Raw genomic sequence first — 19,255 nt, forward strand, 5'->3', positions numbered from 1 at the left:
AATTTCTTTCTTCTGCTGAACACAAAGGAAGATATTTTGAAGAATGTCAGTAATCAAACAGTTAACTGGTCCTATTGACTTCCATAGTAGGAAAGAAAATACTATGGCAGTCAATGGTACCAGTTAACTGTTTGGTTACTGAAATTCTTCAAAATATCTTCCTTTGTGTTCAGCAGAAGAAAGAAATTCATACAGGTTTGAAACAACTTGAGGGTGAGTATATGATGACAGAATTTTCATTTTAAAGTGAACTATCCCTTTAATATCAGTGAATAGAATTCACAAAAAAATTGTATAATACATAAGCAACATGAATAATCAACCATGTATAATACAATATGATATACAAGAAAAGACATCTCAACTTAAATGCATGGAAACACATATGTTCCATGTAATAAATCAATGTAAAAAAAAATATAGACATTAACATTTTGACTACCCTAATTAAATGTATCTTCACTTAACTTGTTAAGTTTAGTTGAGCTTGTTAAGTCTGACGTCACTGTTTCCAAATCCAAAAGCTCTATCAGATGCCAAAAACAAACAATAAACGTTGCTAATATACACTCATTGTGCTGTAATATTCCTGAAAATTATGATCTTAACCTTTATCTCTATACTGAAATCTCAGATGGTTAGTTGTTCTTTGAATCATAAAATCTTGAAGTCTGGGATGCTGTGAGACTGGAGACTGTAATGTACACTGTGGCTTTTGAAAAGCTTAAATGTGTGACTTGAATCAACAGTGCTCATAAATGGTTGTTGAGTATTATCAGATAGAGGAAGTAGAAGTAGAGGCTTCGACCCGGAAACAGTATTCCTTATATGTCACAACAAGCAGAAAACATTTTCCATTATAACAGAGTTATAAGTGCAGTAAAATGAGTTATTGTTCTGTGAATTTTCACTGGTGAATTCCAGTCATTTCCATAAGAATCAATACAATCTGGAATTTCGTGTGTGGTCAAAAATTTCACTATGGGACCAAGTTGGCCACTGGAATTCGCTGGATTTGACCAACAGAAAGCTACTTGAAAGTGACTCCTGAGCTGTGCTTCATACATTATGTCGCTACTCTGCTGACAATGGTCAATAGACCCTTTTGCCTGTGTAATTTCACAAAATTCACAAATGTGATCGCACCTTTACTCGCTGCAACATAAAATGCAATCAATAATAAAATATTCACAAGGGACATGTGAGGTACTTAACTGTCACGGGTATGGTGCGGATGAAGACAGGCAGAGGCCCAAAGTTCCAATTCAAACTTTTACTATAATAAAACTTAAACAGAACTGGTACAGGCAAGGGTAACACTCTCCATACACAATAACATATACAAACATTGACCGACCACTGAAGGGAGAAAGACAGGAACTTAAATACACAGATGACAACGAGTGACGACAGGTGAAGACAATGAAGGGTGATTAACTGATTAACTAGACAGGTGATGAAAATGAACTAATGAAAATGACGACAGAGAGGAAGAAAAACACTGAATGAGAAAAAACAACCTAAAAGTCCATGGACACAACAGAAAACACATTAACAATGTGACAGAACCCCCCCCTCCCCCCAGGCGCGTCCTCGCGCCGTAAAACATCCAAAGGGGTGGGAGGGTGGGCGCCCTGGAGGCTGATGAACAGGTGGCCGATCTGGAGCAGGAAGCCTCCAGGGCGGAGCAGGACGTGCAGGTGGCCAGGGCGGAGCAGGATGAGGGCGTGGCCATGGCGGAGCAGACGGACCCTCAGGCGTCCATGGTGGAGAGGACCCTTCGAGTGGCCACGGCGGAGACGACCCTTCGGGCGGCCATGGCGGTGAGGACCCTTCGGGCGGCCATGGCGGTGAGGACCCTTCGGGCGGCCATGGCGGTGAGGACCCTTCGGGCGGCCATGGCGGTGAGGACCCTTCGGGCGGCCATGGCGGTGAGGACCCTTCGGGCGGCCATGGCGGTGAGGACCCTTCGGGCGGCCATGGCGGTGAGGACCCTTCGGGCGGCCATGGCGGTGAGGACCCTTCGGGCGGCCATGGCGGTGAGGACCCTTCGGGCGGCCATGGCGGTGAGGACCCTTCGGGCGGCCATGGCGGTGGCCTATAGCCCCCCCCCAAAAAGTACTTGGGGAGAGTGACAGGATTTGGAACCGGCTCAGGGACAGACACCGGCTCAGGGACAGACACCGGCTCAGGGACAGACACCGGCTCAGGGACAGACACCGGCTCAGGGACAGACACCGGCTCAGGGACAGACACCGGCTCAGGGACAGACACCGGCTCAGGGACAGACACCGGCTCAGGGACAGACACCGGCTCAGGGACAGACACCGGCTCAGGGACAGACACCGGCTCCAGTGTGTGCGCAGCCCACACACACCACATGGTTGTGGCCATGATGGCCAGAGTCGCGGTCACTGAGGACACAGGCGGTCCTGGGCTGGACGGGACCAGCGGCGAAGGCACTGGGCTGGACGGGGCCAGCGGCGAAGGCTCTGGGCTGGACGGGACCAGCGGCGAAGGCTCTGGGCTGGACGGGACCAGCGGCGAAGGCTCTGGGCTGGACGGGACCAGCGGCGAAGGCTCTGGGCTGGACGGGACCAGCGGCGAAGGCTCTGGGCTGGACGGGACCAGCGGTGCAGGAAGCTCTGGGCTGGACGGGACCAGCGGTGCAGGAAGCTCTGGGCTGGACGGGACCAGCGGTGCAGGAAGCTCTGGGCTGGACGGGACCAGCGGTGCAGGAAGCTCTGGGCTGGACGGGACCAGCGGTGCAGGAAGCTCTGGGCTGGACGGGACCAGCGGTGCAGGAAGCTCTGGGCTGGACGGGACCAGCGGTGCAGGAAGCTCTGGGCTGGACGGGACCAGCGGTGCAGGAAGCTCTGGGCTGGACGGGACCAGCGGTACAGGAAGCTCTGGACTGGACGGAACCAGCGGTGCAGGAAGCTCTGGGCTGGACGGGACCAGCGGTGCAGGAAGCTCTGGGCTGGACGGGACCAGCGGTGCAGGAAGCTCTGGGCTGGACGGGACCAGCGGTGCAGGAAGCTCGGTGCTGGGCAGCGATAAGGGCTCTGTGCTGGGCAGCGATGAGGGCTCTGTGCTGGGCAGCGATGAGGGCTCTGTGCTGGGCAGCGATGAGGGCTCTGTGCTGGGCAGCGATGAGGGCTCTGTGCTGGGCAGCGATGAGGGCTCTGTGCTGGGCAGCGATGAGGGCTCTGTGCTGGGCAGCGATGAGGGCTCTGTGCTGGGCAGCGATGAGGGCTCTGGCGCAGGAAGCTCTGGGCTGGACGGGACCAGCGGTGCAGGCGGCTTGGAGCTGGACGTCAACCGTCCAGGGTCGAAGAGGGACCAAAGCGGAGAATGGTGTCGGGGTCCATCTCGACCACCGCCTCTACTGCGGCCTCCACGGGTCCCGCGAAATCTGGCCAGACGGGTTCCCTCAAACGATCCTCCATGGGCAAAGGCTGGGAGATCTTGGCTCTCCTTGGCCAGGACGAAAATTTTTACCCACTCGTCCATTTTAGGGGGGTCGGTCAATCTGTCACGGGTATGGTGCGGATGAAGACAGGCAGAGGCCCAAAGTTCCAATTCAAACTTTTACTATAATAAAACTTAAACAGAACTGGTACAGGCAAGGGTAACACTCTCCATACACAATAACATATACAAACATTGACCGACCACTGAAGGGAGAAAGACAGGAACTTAAATACACAGATGACAACGAGTGACGACAGGTGAAGACAATGAAGGGTGATTAACTGATTAACTAGACAGGTGATGAAAATGAACTAATGAAAATGACGACAGAGAGGAAGAAAAACACTGAATGAGAAAAAACAACCTAAAAGTCCATGGACACAACAGAAAACACATTAACAATGTGACATTAACGAGTTAGAAAAGTGAAAAGGTGCAGCAGCTTCGTTTTCCGTTTGTTTTTCTTCTTTTCTGGTGGATGGTCCAGGCACTACAGGAGGTCTACAGGAGGATTTTTATTCTTGTTCATGCTTGAACTTGTATTTCAGCTTACCAAGATCCCTGCAAAGTACAAAATACTCTTAGTAATGTTATTAAAGTGATAGTTGTGAAATTAAAATAATTTCCTCAGCCTTGTGACATTCCAAACCTGTTTGACTTCTGTCTGTGGAACCCAAAACCAGATCTCGGGCATAATGCAATATCAGTCACCGTTAGCTTTCATTGCATGAAACACAAGCAGAATTTTTTTTTTGTAAATCGTACACTTGTCTAGAAAAATGGAGCGCAACTGGAAGAAAACAAAACTAGAGGTATTTCGCGTTTCATGGAAGGAGAGCTCGATTGCATACAGAGAGGCGATAAATTCGATTCATTTATTGCTATAGGAAAGGAAGAATTTTGCAAACTCGTTAATTCATCTAAATCGACGACGTGTGTTAGACCCTATACCGACTAAGCTACTGAAAGAGATGCTTCCAGATGTCATAGATCCTCTTATTAATATCATTAATTCGTCTTTATCCCTAGGATACATACCAAAAACCTTTAAGCTGGCTATGATTAAACCACTTGTTAAAAAAATGCAACTTGATCATACAAAATTAGTAAATTACAGGCCGATCTCGAATCTGCCTTTTCTGTCAAAGATACTAGAAAAAGCAGTATTCTCACAACTATGTTCCTTTCTAGAAAGAAATTATATCTGCAAGGATTTTCAGTCCGGATTTAGACCGTACCATAGTACCGAGATATAGTACATAGTAGTCAGAGTCACAAATGATTTGCTCTTATCATCAGATCGTGGTTGTATCTCTCTATTAGTGTTACTCGATCTTAGTGCTGCATTTGACACTATTGACCACAACATTCTTTTAAATAGACTTGAACATTATGTTGGCATTAGTCGAATTGCACTAGCATGGTTTAAATCATACTTATCTGACCGTTATCAGTTTCTAGCAGTAAATGAAGAGATGTCTTATCGATCACAAATTCAGTATAGAGAACCACAAGGCTCAGTACTAGGACTGCTACTGTTCACTCTGTACATGCATTAGGAGATATCATTATGAAACTTGGAATTAGCTTTCACTGTTATGCCGATGATACTCAGTTGTATATTTCTTCAGAACCAATTCACAAAATTAACGGAATGCATAGCTGATATAAAAAATTGGAAGACTAGTAATTTCCTAATACTAAATTCTTAAAAAACAGAGATTCTAATAATTGGACAAAAAACTTCCACACATAATAACCTAGAATACTGTCTAACGCCGGTTTCACACCGCAAGCGTCAGCGGCGCGTGAGCTGCGCGTATTTTTTTCGGCGTCCATGTTATTCAATGAATGCTTTCACACCGCACGCAGAAGCGGCGCGGCAGCGCGTAGCAGGAGCAGAGCAGGAACAGCAGTGCCGCGATAGTTTCGGCGCCCAGTCTATTTTTAACGCGCCGCTTACGCTGAATTAAAGTGACCATGCATTTTCCATGGCCAAAACACACAGCAGTTTCACCCAAAAAGCACATTGATGAGATCTCTTGTGTTTTAAACAGTCAATCAAATTACCTTCATCAATTTAAAATTAAATGTCCAAAACAAAATTGTTGACCAAACTACAAAAACAAGTTTAATCGATGTATACTGCCAGTTTACAGATTAATTTAATATATGTATGTATATACACACACATACATACATACACACATATTATATATATATATATATATATATATATATATATATATATATATTGCCATAAGGATGTCATGCTGACAATCAAATAAAAGCACATGGTGTCAGGTGTGGTCGAGTGCACCTGAAAATATAACTATGGACGACACTCGTCTCATTGTGGAGGTTGAGAAACGTTAAATTATTTATGATCCAAGAAACATACTTTATAAAGACTCACAGGCAAAGGAAAAGGCATGCAGTGGCTCTTGGTGCAGATGTTAAGTTTTTAAGTTTTTTTTGACAAGTTTAAACGAAGAAAACCTTTCTCCAAGAAACAACAAATTTATTAAATTACCCATTATAGAGTAGGTTACTCTGTCTGTAGCTACACACGCCGCGGTTCAGTTTCGCGTGTCAAACGCTGTCAGTGTGGAAGCAAAACGCGCGTGTCCTGCTTCCGCTCACTGTACGCACTGCTTATGCGCTGCTGACGCTCTTCTAGCGCATGCAGTGTGAAACCGGCGTAACACTTGATGGCTTCTCTGTTAAGTCTTTGTCGTCGGTTAGGAACCTGGGTGTGCTCTTTGATACCAATCTTTCATTTGAAAGTCACGTGTCTAGTATCTGTAAAATCGCATTTTTCCATCTTAAAAATATATCTAAATTACGCCATATGCTCTCATTGACAAATGCGTAACAATTAGTTCATGCGTTCATGACCTCAAAGGCTAGATTATTGTAATGCTCTACTGGGTGGTTGCCCTGCACGCTTAATAAACAAACTACAGCTAGTTCAAAACGCAGCAGCTTGAGTTCTTACCAGAACCAGGAAGTATGACCATATCAGCCCCGTTCTGTCAACACTGCATTGGCTCCCTATTAAACATCGTATACATTTTAAAATATTGCTGATTACTTGCAAAGCACTAAATGGTTTAGCTCCACAGTACTTGAGCGAGCTCTTAACGCATTATAGTCCTTCACGTCTATTGCGATCTCAAAATTCCGGCCAGTTGATAATACCTAGAATATCAAAATCGACTGCTGACGGTAGATCCTTTTCCTATTTAGCACCAAAACTTAGGAAGATAATCGGAAGATTAAATTGCAAGTGAAAGATAAGTTTTATTGAGAGCTGGTCAGATGCTGGGAGAGTGATGGTGTGCAAAAGTTTGGTATGAAGCCCTTGGCAGCACAGGGACGCTGAGGACAACCCGATCTCTCCGGTGAAGATGATGATGATGATTACATCATCCGAGATGACTCGGAGACCGGAGACCAGGAAGTTGACGCGTGATGAACCAGGAGTGTTGAACACGGAAGACACGCGGGAACAGGAGACAGGCAGGAAACAAACATGCGGGGAACATCCACAACGATCTGACAAAGACAAGGCGACAGCAGTGAGACAGCTGATCAGCTGCAGCTGACGCGACTACGTCCACACGCATACACAACACAAGACGAGAAAGGAGACAGCAAATTCATAAAACATGACAAAACTTAAATATAAATACTGGATCCATTAATACTAATTCTTTCTTTTCTCTTCTCTTCTACTTTATATCTGTTAATTAAAATAAATAAATAAATAAACGTATACTGCGTCAGACTAAAACTGGGAAGGGTCACAGCACTTACCTATTGTTGTCATATTGTTAGTCTAACTGCTTCTATTGTTCTCCTCATTTGTAAGTCGCTTTGGGTAAAAGCGTCTGCTAAATGATTAAATGTAATAATAATAGAATTATAAAAATCTTATCGTGGCCTCACAGAACCATTGGGTTCCTCCAGATGCTGGCTTTAACATAAGAGATCTTCCAGGAACCACTTAAATGTTAAAAGATCTTACAATAACCCTTTTATAGAATTCGAGTTCCTCTAATTTCCCCCAAAGCACTTCGAGGTCTCATGGTAATGAAAAGGTGACTCCAGAACCTCTTAACTGAATACAAAGTCCTTAAAGGATCCCATAAGTTCCAGCAAGAACCGCAAATATTGTCAATGTTCCACCAGTAACCCTACTATAGGAGAAAGAGCTTTGAGATTAAATTTTTTAGTTCATTGAGTATCCGACAGGATATTTGAGGCACCTTTAGTTTTTCGTTTTAACAATACAAAATATAGGCTAAGGGATAAAGAAAAAATAAATAAATAGATAAATATTCAGACATTGCAGAAAGTGGGAACCCTGTAACGCACAGGTGTCAAACTCAGTTCCTGGAGGGCCACAGCCCTACAGAGTTTAGTCCCAACCCTGCTTCAACACACACACACACCTGCAATTTTCAAATTAGCATGAAGGACTTGATTAGCTGATCAGGTGTTCTAAAAAAAAATTAGGGTTGAAGCTAAACTCTGCAGGGCTCTGGCCCTCCAGGAACGGAGTTCGACACCCCTGCTGTAACGTGTTTTGTTTGGGTGGTGGAGCTCAGCATTATTAAATATTCATAGATTGATAGATAGGGGTACTTTATGAATCCCCTAAGGCAAACTCATGCAGCCTCTCAGCTAGCTAGTAAAAAAAAAAGAGAGTAATTTTCATTGTAGAGATTTTGTCATTGCACTCAACTCATAGAAACTAGCACAAATTAGGAACATAACCATGGGGAGATCATATGAAAGTAAAATAAAAGTCTGTAAAAGGCCAGTGAAGTTCAACCTGCTTTTAAAAGCATTGAGAATTAAAGGCATAATTGCTGTTTTTTGACATTTTGCTACACTCTAAAAAATGCTGGGTTGTTTCAACCCAATTTTGGGTAAAATATGGACAAACCCAAACGTTGGGTTAAATTTTTACATTACATTTTTAACCCAACGTTTGGGTTTGTCCATATTTTACCCAAAATTGGGTTGAAACAACCCAGCATTTTTTAGAGTGTAGTTCTTTATAAGATGGTCCAAAATAGACGTACTGTATGTAAGAAATAGATTATGTAAGAAAATGTAAGAAAATATATTTAATTAGTTGTTGCAGTTTGTCTATTAATATTAACTTCAATTAGTAAAGATAAAATGATATCCCCACAGAGTCAATACTCTGCTTACCAAAAATACAGCAGATACATTCAAGCAGCCTCGCAGGGACCCGATTTGATAATTGTCAATCTGTCCTCTCGTTACCTTGCTCTTTGCAATGTCGATGAGGAGGAGGACAGGTGCCTCTTTCAGCACAACCCAGCTGGCACTTCAGTCCTAATTCATCCTGCTTCAAGTGTTATTGGCCAAGCTAGAGGTAAATCATACAACCAAACACTGGAAAATGGATGCCATTTCTTATACAGCACCCAACACAAAGATAATTACACTAGCATCATTTTACTGGGGCATTCCCATTGGATCAAACTGTTGATTTGAGACAAAAGTGACAATAAGATATTTTGTTCCCCTTAACAATGCCGATTTCATCATAAGCATGCACTTTAAACATTTAAAAGTCACAGCTGAATGAAGCACAGCTGCTACACCAGCTAACAAAATATGTTTTAGAATGTTTCGCTAACATTCCCATTAAGTTATGAAAACCATATTTCTAAATGTTCAAAATGTCCAAATTTTTATGTATTAAAGGGTTAGTTCACCCAAAAATGAAAATTCTGTCATTATTTAATTCTGTCTTTCCAAACCTGTAAGACTTTTGTTCATCTTCGGAGCACAAATTAAGATATTTTTAATGAAATCTGGGAGATTTCTGTCTCTCCATTGACAGTCTACATAACTACCTCTTTAATGCTTCAAAATTTGTATAAAGATTTTGTAAAAATGTTTTACATTTAAATACGTATGAATTGAGCAGTTTAGTGCAAATTGAAGAGACACGATTACCTTATATGATGAAGAGATTGAATTTAGGCTTTTATTCACGCACATCAGTTATGGTAAATGTAAGCTCAAGCATGTTTGAACCAATGAGGTTCATGCTCGTGTATTACGCAGCATGTTTGAGCTTTCGCAAGAGCCAATGAAGTTTGTTCTCGCATGTCGAACAAGTACGGTTGAGCTTTTGTGTTCGCTGATCAATGTTTATATGTGAATAAAAGCCTAAATTCAATCTGTTCATGACCTTCAAGACTGTTTTTTTCTCTTGGTTTATGTGAGAGAAACATTCTATTCTTTAATTTAGAAAATATTATGAAAACTTTATTTCTGAATGTTTTCTGAATGTTCAAAATGTCCATGTTTTAAGACAGCTTTTTCTTGGTTGTGCAAAAAATCCTCCAAACATTGCAAACACTCCAAATCCTCCACACATACCACAAGTATGGTACAGTTAATGGTACCGTTACATGTTTACATTTTTCCAGAGTGTAAAGGTTTCAAAGTATATTAAATATTTGAATCACAAAAAATAACAGATAAGACTTAACTTTAAGATTTACATTTTACTATAGTAATACACAAAATTTCCTAAGAGTCTCTTAGACCGTCCAAAACATGGATTCATAAAGAGCAAAGCATTTCTAAACCAAAAACACCAACTTAAACAATGGGGGAAAAGAACACAAACATACAACTAGACAACACACAAGTCAAATCTAACAAGACATATGGAAAACAACACACTAGAAAAAACAACAACACTAGTGTTCTGTATATATGACCTGTTTCATACTGTCATACTGTCATTTTACAAAATGCTTTGTGATGCTTCAGGCTAAAGAGAGACCTTAGAGTGTTATAGGTTGTCTGGTTTAAAAAATGGTGTGGAATGGAGCGCATGCCCATTAGTTGTGAGTAATAGAAAGACAATTTTCTTTCAATGTTATGAGAACATTACAAGAACATTCTTGTACAAGTTACATCGTAAGGACGTTCCATGAACGTTACTCAGAAGAACATTTTATGATAACTTTATGATAACATTCAGCAAATAACAACATTATAAGGACATTCCGAGAATGTTATTCAATGAACATTTTCTCTAGCCTGGCAAGCCAGACTTACATCAAGATGTTTAGTCTGGCAACTCTCCATAGACGCGGCTTAATCCGAGGGGCGGGATAAACGGTTGTCTCTCAAAATCCCTCTGCACGCAATAGGATAGCGCTACAACCAACCAGAGCAACGAAGAAGGTGACGTAGTCTGAGCGGCAAAGATCCGGTCCAGCAAAACTCCGAACACTTCTTCCTTTGTTAAGAATGACTTAAGTGCCGTTCTTTGCTCTTTTCTTAAAGAAAAACTTAACTCCAAGTCCTCCAGAGTCGCGGCCAAAGCCGATTCGAAAGACCGCTGTTCTCCATCCACAGCCGCCATTCTTTGTTTTCAAGTGGCAGCCATCGCAACTCTGTCGTCATATGTTAAGCCCGCCCCCGCCTACTCTATACACGACGTGATTGGCTTGACCCAATCACTAGGTATGGACAGTTGCTAGACTGCCCTGGCTGCAAAATAAATTTTGCTGCCGCTAGGGTGCGTCTAGATTTCTAGGCTACATTTTCTCTCAACATTACAAGAACATTCATCAAGTACTGAAGGTCCTTCCATGAACATTACATTTTAAAGAACATTAGTAAAAACTATGGAAATGTTCCCAGTTAGCTGGGATGAAGTATCATTATGATCAAGGAATCTACAGGGTCCTTGAATAAAATTGTAATTTTCTTTCATTCAAATCACAGTGGTATTGTAAAGGTGAAAGAGACTTGCAAATAAAAACATGCATTCATTTAGTTGTGAATTATTTAGTGTTTACCAAAGGACACATGGTTTATCACTGTGACGTCTGGCAGTGTGTGAGTTTTATTGTCACACTGTTCTATTTTTTACCTTGATTCTTCAGCTACTTGACAGTTGCTGTAGATGAATGTGGCACTAGTGACGCCTTAGTAAAGGGATCAATTCCCAGCGATCACACAAACTTATCTATACCACAAATGCAATGTACAGTTTTGGATAAAAGCATCTGCAAAATGAATAACTTTCTTTTTGTTCATTGATTAAGTGAGTCCTTTGCACTCACTTAAAAACATTAAGTGCCCAACAATAGCTTGAGGAGCATTTCTTTCCTAGGATATCAAAGGACTTGTCATAAACTAAATCTAAAAAACTTTTCATTTGACATTATTTGCTAATTGCTAATGCTAGTCAGAAGTAGATGGAATTGAGGGAGTGACTTTCCCTACAGAGTATTTGATTGGACAGCTTTATTGAGAGTGCACAATATTTTGGTCAATTTCTGCTAAAAAGGTATGACTGTACACATGTTAAATCTGATCAGCTAGAAGTGAATTTAACATTTAGGAGGGCACTCCACTACACTATCCATGTTGACAGATATCCAACAGATATGATCCAACAGATATGAGCTACAATTTTTTTTTTTTTTCATAAAGTCTTGCACAAGACACAAGTCTGCCAGTTCTGCTTGGTCTCCTCTAATTCCAGCTAACATCTGGAAGTAACATGGACATTTTACTCAGTCTTTTCTGGACTGAAATGTGGTAATTAAGTCTCATTAATTGACATGCCCCCCGCATGTAATTATAGACAGAGGGAGGGGCAGCAGCAAAAGGAGAAACAGCTTTAAATTACTCATTCATGCAGAGAAAAGTTTGGCCGTCTTGTAAGAAGCATAGATTTACATAGGTCATCCTCAATTACTCTGGAATGATTTTTGGTAATGGCGCTGGGTTCATTTCTTTCCAGAAGACATGTGAGGTGAGCACAATTACATCTGCCATTTAACCTCCTGGCCCTCGATTTAGATTTGACCCTGTCATGACAGACACCAATCAGAATAAAACATGATGAGCATCAGTTAATGTGACAGGCAGGATTTCTGCAAGGACTGCGAGTAATTGTTTCAACCAAGACCGTTTGGAGTGAGATTGAAGTAATGAGTTTGACATGACTGATAATGGCAAAACTTTTTGCCAAGTGTTTTTTTTTTTTTTACATTTATTTATTTGTTCAAATATAGCCTACAGTAAAAACTGTAATATTGGGAAATATTATTACAATTTAAAATAACTGTTTTCCATTTTAATGTTTTTTGTAATGTAATTCAGTGATTTATTTTTTTATTTTTTTACCAACTATTACTCCAGTTTTCATGTCTTGGGTCTTTCAAAAAAAGTTGTGCTGCTTAACATTTTTGTGGAAACTGTAATACTTTTTTGATGAATAGAAAGTTCAAAAGATCCGAATTGATTTAAAACAGAAATAATCTGTTAATTATAAATGTGTCATTTTGATTAGTTTCAAAACATTTGATCATGATCTTTGGTAAATAAAATGAACAATTTCTTTACAAAAATTCTTAGCCCAATCTTTTTAATGGTATACTTGCAATCAAAATTACATCAGCATATGAGAGTCAAATTGGATGAATACAGACTGACATGTTTGGATCGTCAGCTTTTGTAAATTTGTAGACTTTTGAAAATCAAGTCAATTTTTTACCAGGAAAGGAGTGGTTTTGATTGCACAAAGTTATTTTCTTGTCTCAAATAACAAAAATGTTTTATTTAAACCCATGAAAATGCAAATCCTGTTGTAAATAATAGTCAAAAGTCACTTTTTAATACTGTCGGTCCATTATTACCCCTAAGCAGATTTCGACTCATAAATATGTAAGGTGATGAACGTTTAAAGTGCATGGTGGACTAAAGGTCAGTAGTCTTGATAAACATAGAGTGCTAATAATCGTCTCATGAAACACAGGTTGCAAGTGGTGCTCATGTGTGCACAGGTTGCTTCACACCTGTAAAGAAGTCAAGCAAATTGAAGTGCAGGTTGCCTTCACACTACAACGGGCTAAAATCACACAAACACCTCCCACACGCCAGCCAATCAATTCTCATGCTTCACAGCACCTCCCACACAAGTGTTCCCACACCAACCACGCAAATTTTGCACCCTGATAACCGTGAGAGGGAGAGATTAATGGAGAGAAAGAGAAAGAATGAAGGAGAGACAGGTGGACAGACGCAGTTATATTTATTCACAGCTGTTTTCTGTGAAAACAAATTAAAGTAACCCATGTGAACTTATAATAAAAGCTGTAAAAAAAGATACACAAAGTTCAGGGCTCAACAATAAGGACTGCCCAATGGCCCAGTCGCAGCTTAAACGTCGCTCGTGCAGGACAGTTCAGTCGATGTCACTTGGCCGATCGGGCCAATGCTGCCGCATTGCATCATTTGCATTGATTTATTGGCGATGCGCAAATTAACAAACACAGATCACTTCCATAATGACCAACGCAATCTTCCAAGAACAGTGCAAATTAGCGTCTGGTTTAAGACAAACTTTTTTGGAGGCGGTAAATACTGCTGCAACTATTAGTAAATTGACTAGCGCAAACCTTAGTAAAGCACTTTGGATCAACTACGGTTGTTAAACTTGTGCTCTAGAAATAAAACTTGACTTGACTTGACTTAATAAACCTGCTGATGTCTTTGTTTAATGTTAATCAAACAACAAAGGACACCGAAAAAACACTGCTCTTGACTGAATAACTTTTGTAACTTCAATAAGGATGACTCTATATTTAATTAAGACTATGCAGTGCCATTTTTACATTTGATTATTCTTTTTTTCTACCTTCAAATTACTGTTAAACTTACCTGAAAACATGGTGTCACAACCTTATTTATTAAGAGTCAAAATAAAAAAAACAATGAAGATGATAACTGGGCCAATTTTATTTATTACTTGTTTGTGGAGGGGTCAGTGAAAATTTTGAAAGGGCAAGTGAAAATTTGAACCACTGCCCAGAAGAAAAAAAATCCTCAGCGTTGGGCCCTGCACAACAAAAGGTTAGCAGGCACGAATAAGATGAATGACAGGAGAAATGTATTGCGCAATGTTTTTTTCTCAGGCTTTTTGGCCACACTTTTCTATATTATGTAAGAATATTAGATATTTTTTGGAATATTAGATATTTTGGAACTCGACAGCTTGATTCGCATAAATCCTGAAACCAGGATATTCTTCAGAAAGGAACAACGTGAGGATGAGTAAATAATTATCCCATTTTTATTTTTAGGTGAACTATACCTTTAAGTTCACATAGGAAATACTGCTAGAGCTCATAAAGACCATTATAACTTCTCTATTGTGTCTTATCTTCCCATTACTATGCAAATTAAGGAATCAATTGTGATCGATTATGGCTGATTGACCAGGTTATCTCAAAATGAATCTGCTTGATTTTCTTGTCCAACACCACAGTCTCCATTCTATGCAGTTGGCTTTATAAAAGGCAGTGTGACGGCAGAAGATAAAGAAAGAAGTCATAGAAGAATTACTTCAATGAAAGGAGAAAGGAAAAAAGACATAGCAAACTAAAAAGAAAATGGCCTTGAGACAGGTATTGGCACATAGTGTTTACTACGTAATCCTTGTAAAAAGAACCTGTGCTGAAACACTTCCAGAAAGTTATATATACATGAAGCTGTAAGTTATATAAAGAGTTATATAAAGTCTGTCTAAAGACACCAGCAGCAGTTTTTATCAATGACTCAGAAAACGTTCCATCGACAATTACATTCAGACTTGCACTTGTCTACTTTGGCTCACACCTGGGCATCCAGAGAGTACAGGTGCATGGACTGGTGCCATAATGGTTTCCACTCACTTACACAGGAAATACAAGGACTGAAATGGGCAGATCTAACACTTAAATAAATATGGCTTTCAAATTGCGTTTGTTTTTTTCCGCCCAGATCACCAAAAAGCCAGACAACTCTCACTGTCTATGTTTGTATAATTGACTTTAAATTAAACTATCATCAAATTCAGAATGAAAGACAATTTAAAAAGTTTAAATAGAATAATTCAATAATTAAAACTACCCCCCCCCCCCCCCTCCCTGTTTTTTGTAGAACAATTTCTTTAATTTTAAGAAAAAGCGGACTCAAAAATAGAATGTAGTAAATATGTATATGCTTAAACACTTTCTATGTGCGTGCATGTCTGTGTTAGTGTGTGTGAATGCATTTGTGTGCGTGTGTGTGCACGTCACAGCTGGGTATATAAGTGCCTCTCTCCCTCCTTCCTGAGAATACACTTTCATTCTCCTCCAAGCTCACAAAACAGAATAAGGTAAGAGATCCTATCTATCTATCTATCTATCTATCTATCTATCTATCTATCTATCTATCTATCTATCTATCTATCTATCTATCTATCTATCTATCTATCTATCTATCTATCTATCTATCTATCTATCTATCTATCCTCACACAAGGATTCAATATTTTATTTATTCATTGTTTGATGAAAATATTAATATTTATAGAAAAATTTAATATTAGAATAACAGATGGCAACTATCGTAAAACGGTGCTTGATAACTTTTGTGTCTTTAAAAACTGTCTTTTTTTCTCTTTGTCTTAATAATAGCTACAATAGCAATTTGTTACATCAAATAACTGTATTTTCCCTGTTATTTTCTCTTGCAGCCTAATACATTTGATAATCAAATTTAAGGTTAAATTAACTTTTCTTCTAGAAAACCAAAAAAACACAAAATAAACAACTGAAATTAAATACCAATGTAATTTAAGAATTGTATTTAGAAAAAATAGAAATAAAAAAATTATAGCAGTAAGACCAAAAAATAAGCACATACAGTTAATATTAACAATAATAAATGAAAAACACATTGAAAAAAAAATTATGGTAATATGAACAGAATCACAGTCTTACTAAAGGGATTTCTTTTAACATGTTTGCCTCTCTCTCCTCCTCTCGTTCACATTTGCAGGATGAACAGCGGGGTGTGTGTGTGTGTGATCCTGGCTGCGCTTTCCACCTCCTGTTTGGGTCGGCCCCGCTCCTCTTCCCCTGACTCTGATGATAGCCCTCTCCCCTCGCAGGTGGAGACCAGTTTAAGCGGGCACCACCGGGTCGTCCGCTCCACCAGCCTCACCCTCAAACAGCAGCCAGCAGGCGACACAGACCCAGACACCCGTGCCAACCTCAGCGAACTGCTGGCCAAACTCATCTCTAAAAAAGGTGAGAGACACTTCAACGGCCAAACACATGACGTCTCAGAAGAATACACAATGTTCCTCAATGACAGGAAGTCTGAAGACACAATTGTCTTAAAGAATAAAAATAGCTTCAACAAATGCTTAATGTTCTGCACAGTAGACACACTAGGACATTTTCTGCTCAATGTATGTCCTTGTGTATGAACACAGTTTTTTTTTTTTTCCTTCATTCAGGACATTTGAAAACTAGCCATGAGTTTAGATTTTGTTTAGTCCTTTTACAGTATACAAGTGTTTAAAAAAAACTTACAATACAAATTGGATTCTTCTTTAACACTTAACATGCACACAAGATACACAAATTCAACACAATAAAAAAAAGAAAAGGTTTAAACACATTTAGAGCAAGTCATGTTCAATTTTTTAAAAAATGTGTCATGTTCAACAACAAGCAAAAGGAAAAATAACAAACAAGCAGATAAAATCATTACATGAAATTACAGGTTTCCGTGTTATGAAAGAAAAAACTTTGTCACGCACTATACAGTAGCTCCAGGTTAGCGTTGCTTGGCATTGATAAACATAAACACAGCCGAGTGAAGCATGTTTATGCCCGAGGTGTACATGGGGTGGATGTTTTTGGGTCAGGTGTGCACCATTAAGTTGCATAACCATTCTTTAGGGTGTAACCTCTTCTAAGGGTATAACTATTATGATTCCTAAATGCAGGAACGGGGAATTGTACCTCTGAACATGTAAGTGCAGTGAGGAATTTTTATTTTTTATTAAACATTTAATTGTTAACAGTGCCTGTTATGTATGTTTGTATATAAATCAGATTTTTCATACAGTGAAGTGACCAAAACTTCAACGGTCTCCGAGAGGAATACAGCTTAATAAACAGTATTGTTTAAAAATGGTTTTCTGTAAGGGTTAGATTTAATATCAGATAATATCATTAGCCGAGTATACAAAAAATGTAAAGTCTATATAACGATAGAAAAGTGTGTGTGTGTGTGTGTGTGTGTGTGTGTGTGTGTGTGTGTGTGTGTGTGTGTGTGTGTGTGTGTGTGTGTGTGTGTTAGTACTGGAAACTAATTGATCCCATTATAACATCCCTAGTTTCTGCATGCGCTTAGTTTCTCAATAAGGTCAGCTGTCTCTCTCTCTCTTTTTTTTTTTTTTATAATTGTGAGTAGGAGGTGCAAGTTTCACACATGTCAGCATGTCAAAACAAGTCTACAACTTGTACAAACTTCAACAAAATTATAGTATGTAGTGTGTTAAAAGTCTCCCATCTGTTGCAAACCCATCACACCCCTAACAACAGAGTGAATGACACTTAACATGCTGTATGTAGCTGAAACATTGCCACACACAGGAGCATGCCACTCTGGAAAACAATGTTCTTTTACAAATACTATTCAAATGAATTGTTGCTCTGCAACTACTACAGTTCATAGCAGGCCAAGAGAACATTGACTATTTAAATTCCACTTTGACACAGTCACAAAAAGGTTCCCATCTTCTCACAGCACTGAACTGTTTGTTCGCCATTAACATTATTAATCGCTGACTTAAATAAAAATTATGTTCAAATGGGTGTCAGAAATCTGGGCACAGTTCAACTTTTTTGATAGTTTGCCATTTAGAAAATTGTTCTTAGTGTTATGTTAGAAAGCAGTGTCTATATTAGATAGATGGGCAGAAAAATTATTGTATAGTAGCCTTAGTATAGGTATTTGAGTGGAACTAGATCCAGACATGAGATGAGAAAGCAACTATATATATATATATATATATATATATATATATATACCACCTTTTTCTATTCATTAACTCTTTAACTTGTCTTGATATATCATGTCACTTTACTAGTTATATATTTAAGATCATTTCTTTCTTTCTCTCCTAGGCTCTGTTCGTCGCAACTCCTCCATGAACAACAGAGCAAACAGTAACCATCGGATAAAAGATCGGGATTATGTGGGCTGGATGGATTTTGGCCGCCGGAGTGCTGAGGAGTATGAATACTCATCATAAAATCCATAAATATCATCTGGTTCCTCATCTACAAATAAAGAGTATATTTATTACTACTATTGTTATTATTATTCTAATGTACATTTGTTAAGATAGTATAATGCAGAATAGCCCAAATCTACTAAAAAAGACACAAAAAAAAGTCTCAAAGTATTGTTTTTAAATCTTGTCATTTTATTTGATTTTATTTGTCACAGTGGTTTTGCATAAATGAAAACCATTAAGCTAATGTGTTTGTCAGATTCATGGAACCACAGTTTTCAATAAATCAGGTCAGCATTCAACTTTGGCCTTAAATCCTACAGACTCTGGCATTTTGTCCATCAAAACAACTCACAACCAACATAACTTGCTTTTAATGGAAGGAAGTGCTTGACATAATGGCTTAACAAGTATTTGCGGCTCAAACTGCAGTCTCATGAAGCCTCTTTGCTTGAAAAGAAAGTGAAAAATCAATAAATGAGTTAGTGAATTAATGGAGGAAACGCTTTAAAGGAACATTAAGAGGAGAGAGCGGTACAATTTCTGGTTAGAAAAGACTTGAATTATTCAGATGGTCTTAGACAAAGACAAAGAAAAGGAACATGGAAAGAGAGAGTAGAGAGTTCCTACTTCAAGG

The 19,255-nt window shown here is 39.5% G+C and overlaps 1 protein-coding gene across 1 annotated transcript; it reads left to right on the forward strand.

Moving 5' to 3' along the window:
• The first annotated feature begins 15,651 nt into the window (after positions 1-15,651).
• LOC306987280 (cholecystokinin-like) lies at positions 15,652-18,692 on the forward strand. Its single transcript, XM_079591389.1, has 3 exons — positions 15,652-15,700; positions 16,365-16,615; positions 18,509-18,692. Exons 2-3 carry the CDS (start codon positions 16,366-16,368, stop codon positions 18,634-18,636), a joined length of 378 nt encoding a protein of 125 aa, XP_079447515.1. The 5' UTR covers positions 15,652-15,700; position 16,365; the 3' UTR covers positions 18,637-18,692.
• Positions 18,693-19,255: the final 563 nt, after the last annotated feature.

This window comes from Phoxinus phoxinus, assembly GCF_949152265.1.
Source record: "Phoxinus phoxinus genome assembly, chromosome: 19".
NCBI lineage: Eukaryota > Metazoa > Chordata > Actinopteri > Cypriniformes > Leuciscidae > Phoxinus > Phoxinus phoxinus.

Bases quoted from the DNA above. Each gene is read 5' to 3' on its own strand.
- LOC306987280 (XM_079591389.1), top strand. From the start codon at position 16,366: ATGAACAGCGGGGTGTGTGTGTGTGTGATCCTGGCTGCGCTTTCCACC. The intron at 16,616-18,508 runs GTGAGAGACACT...TTTCTCTCCTAG, and splicing joins CAAACTCATCTCTAAAAAAG to GCTCTGTTCGTCGCAACTCC.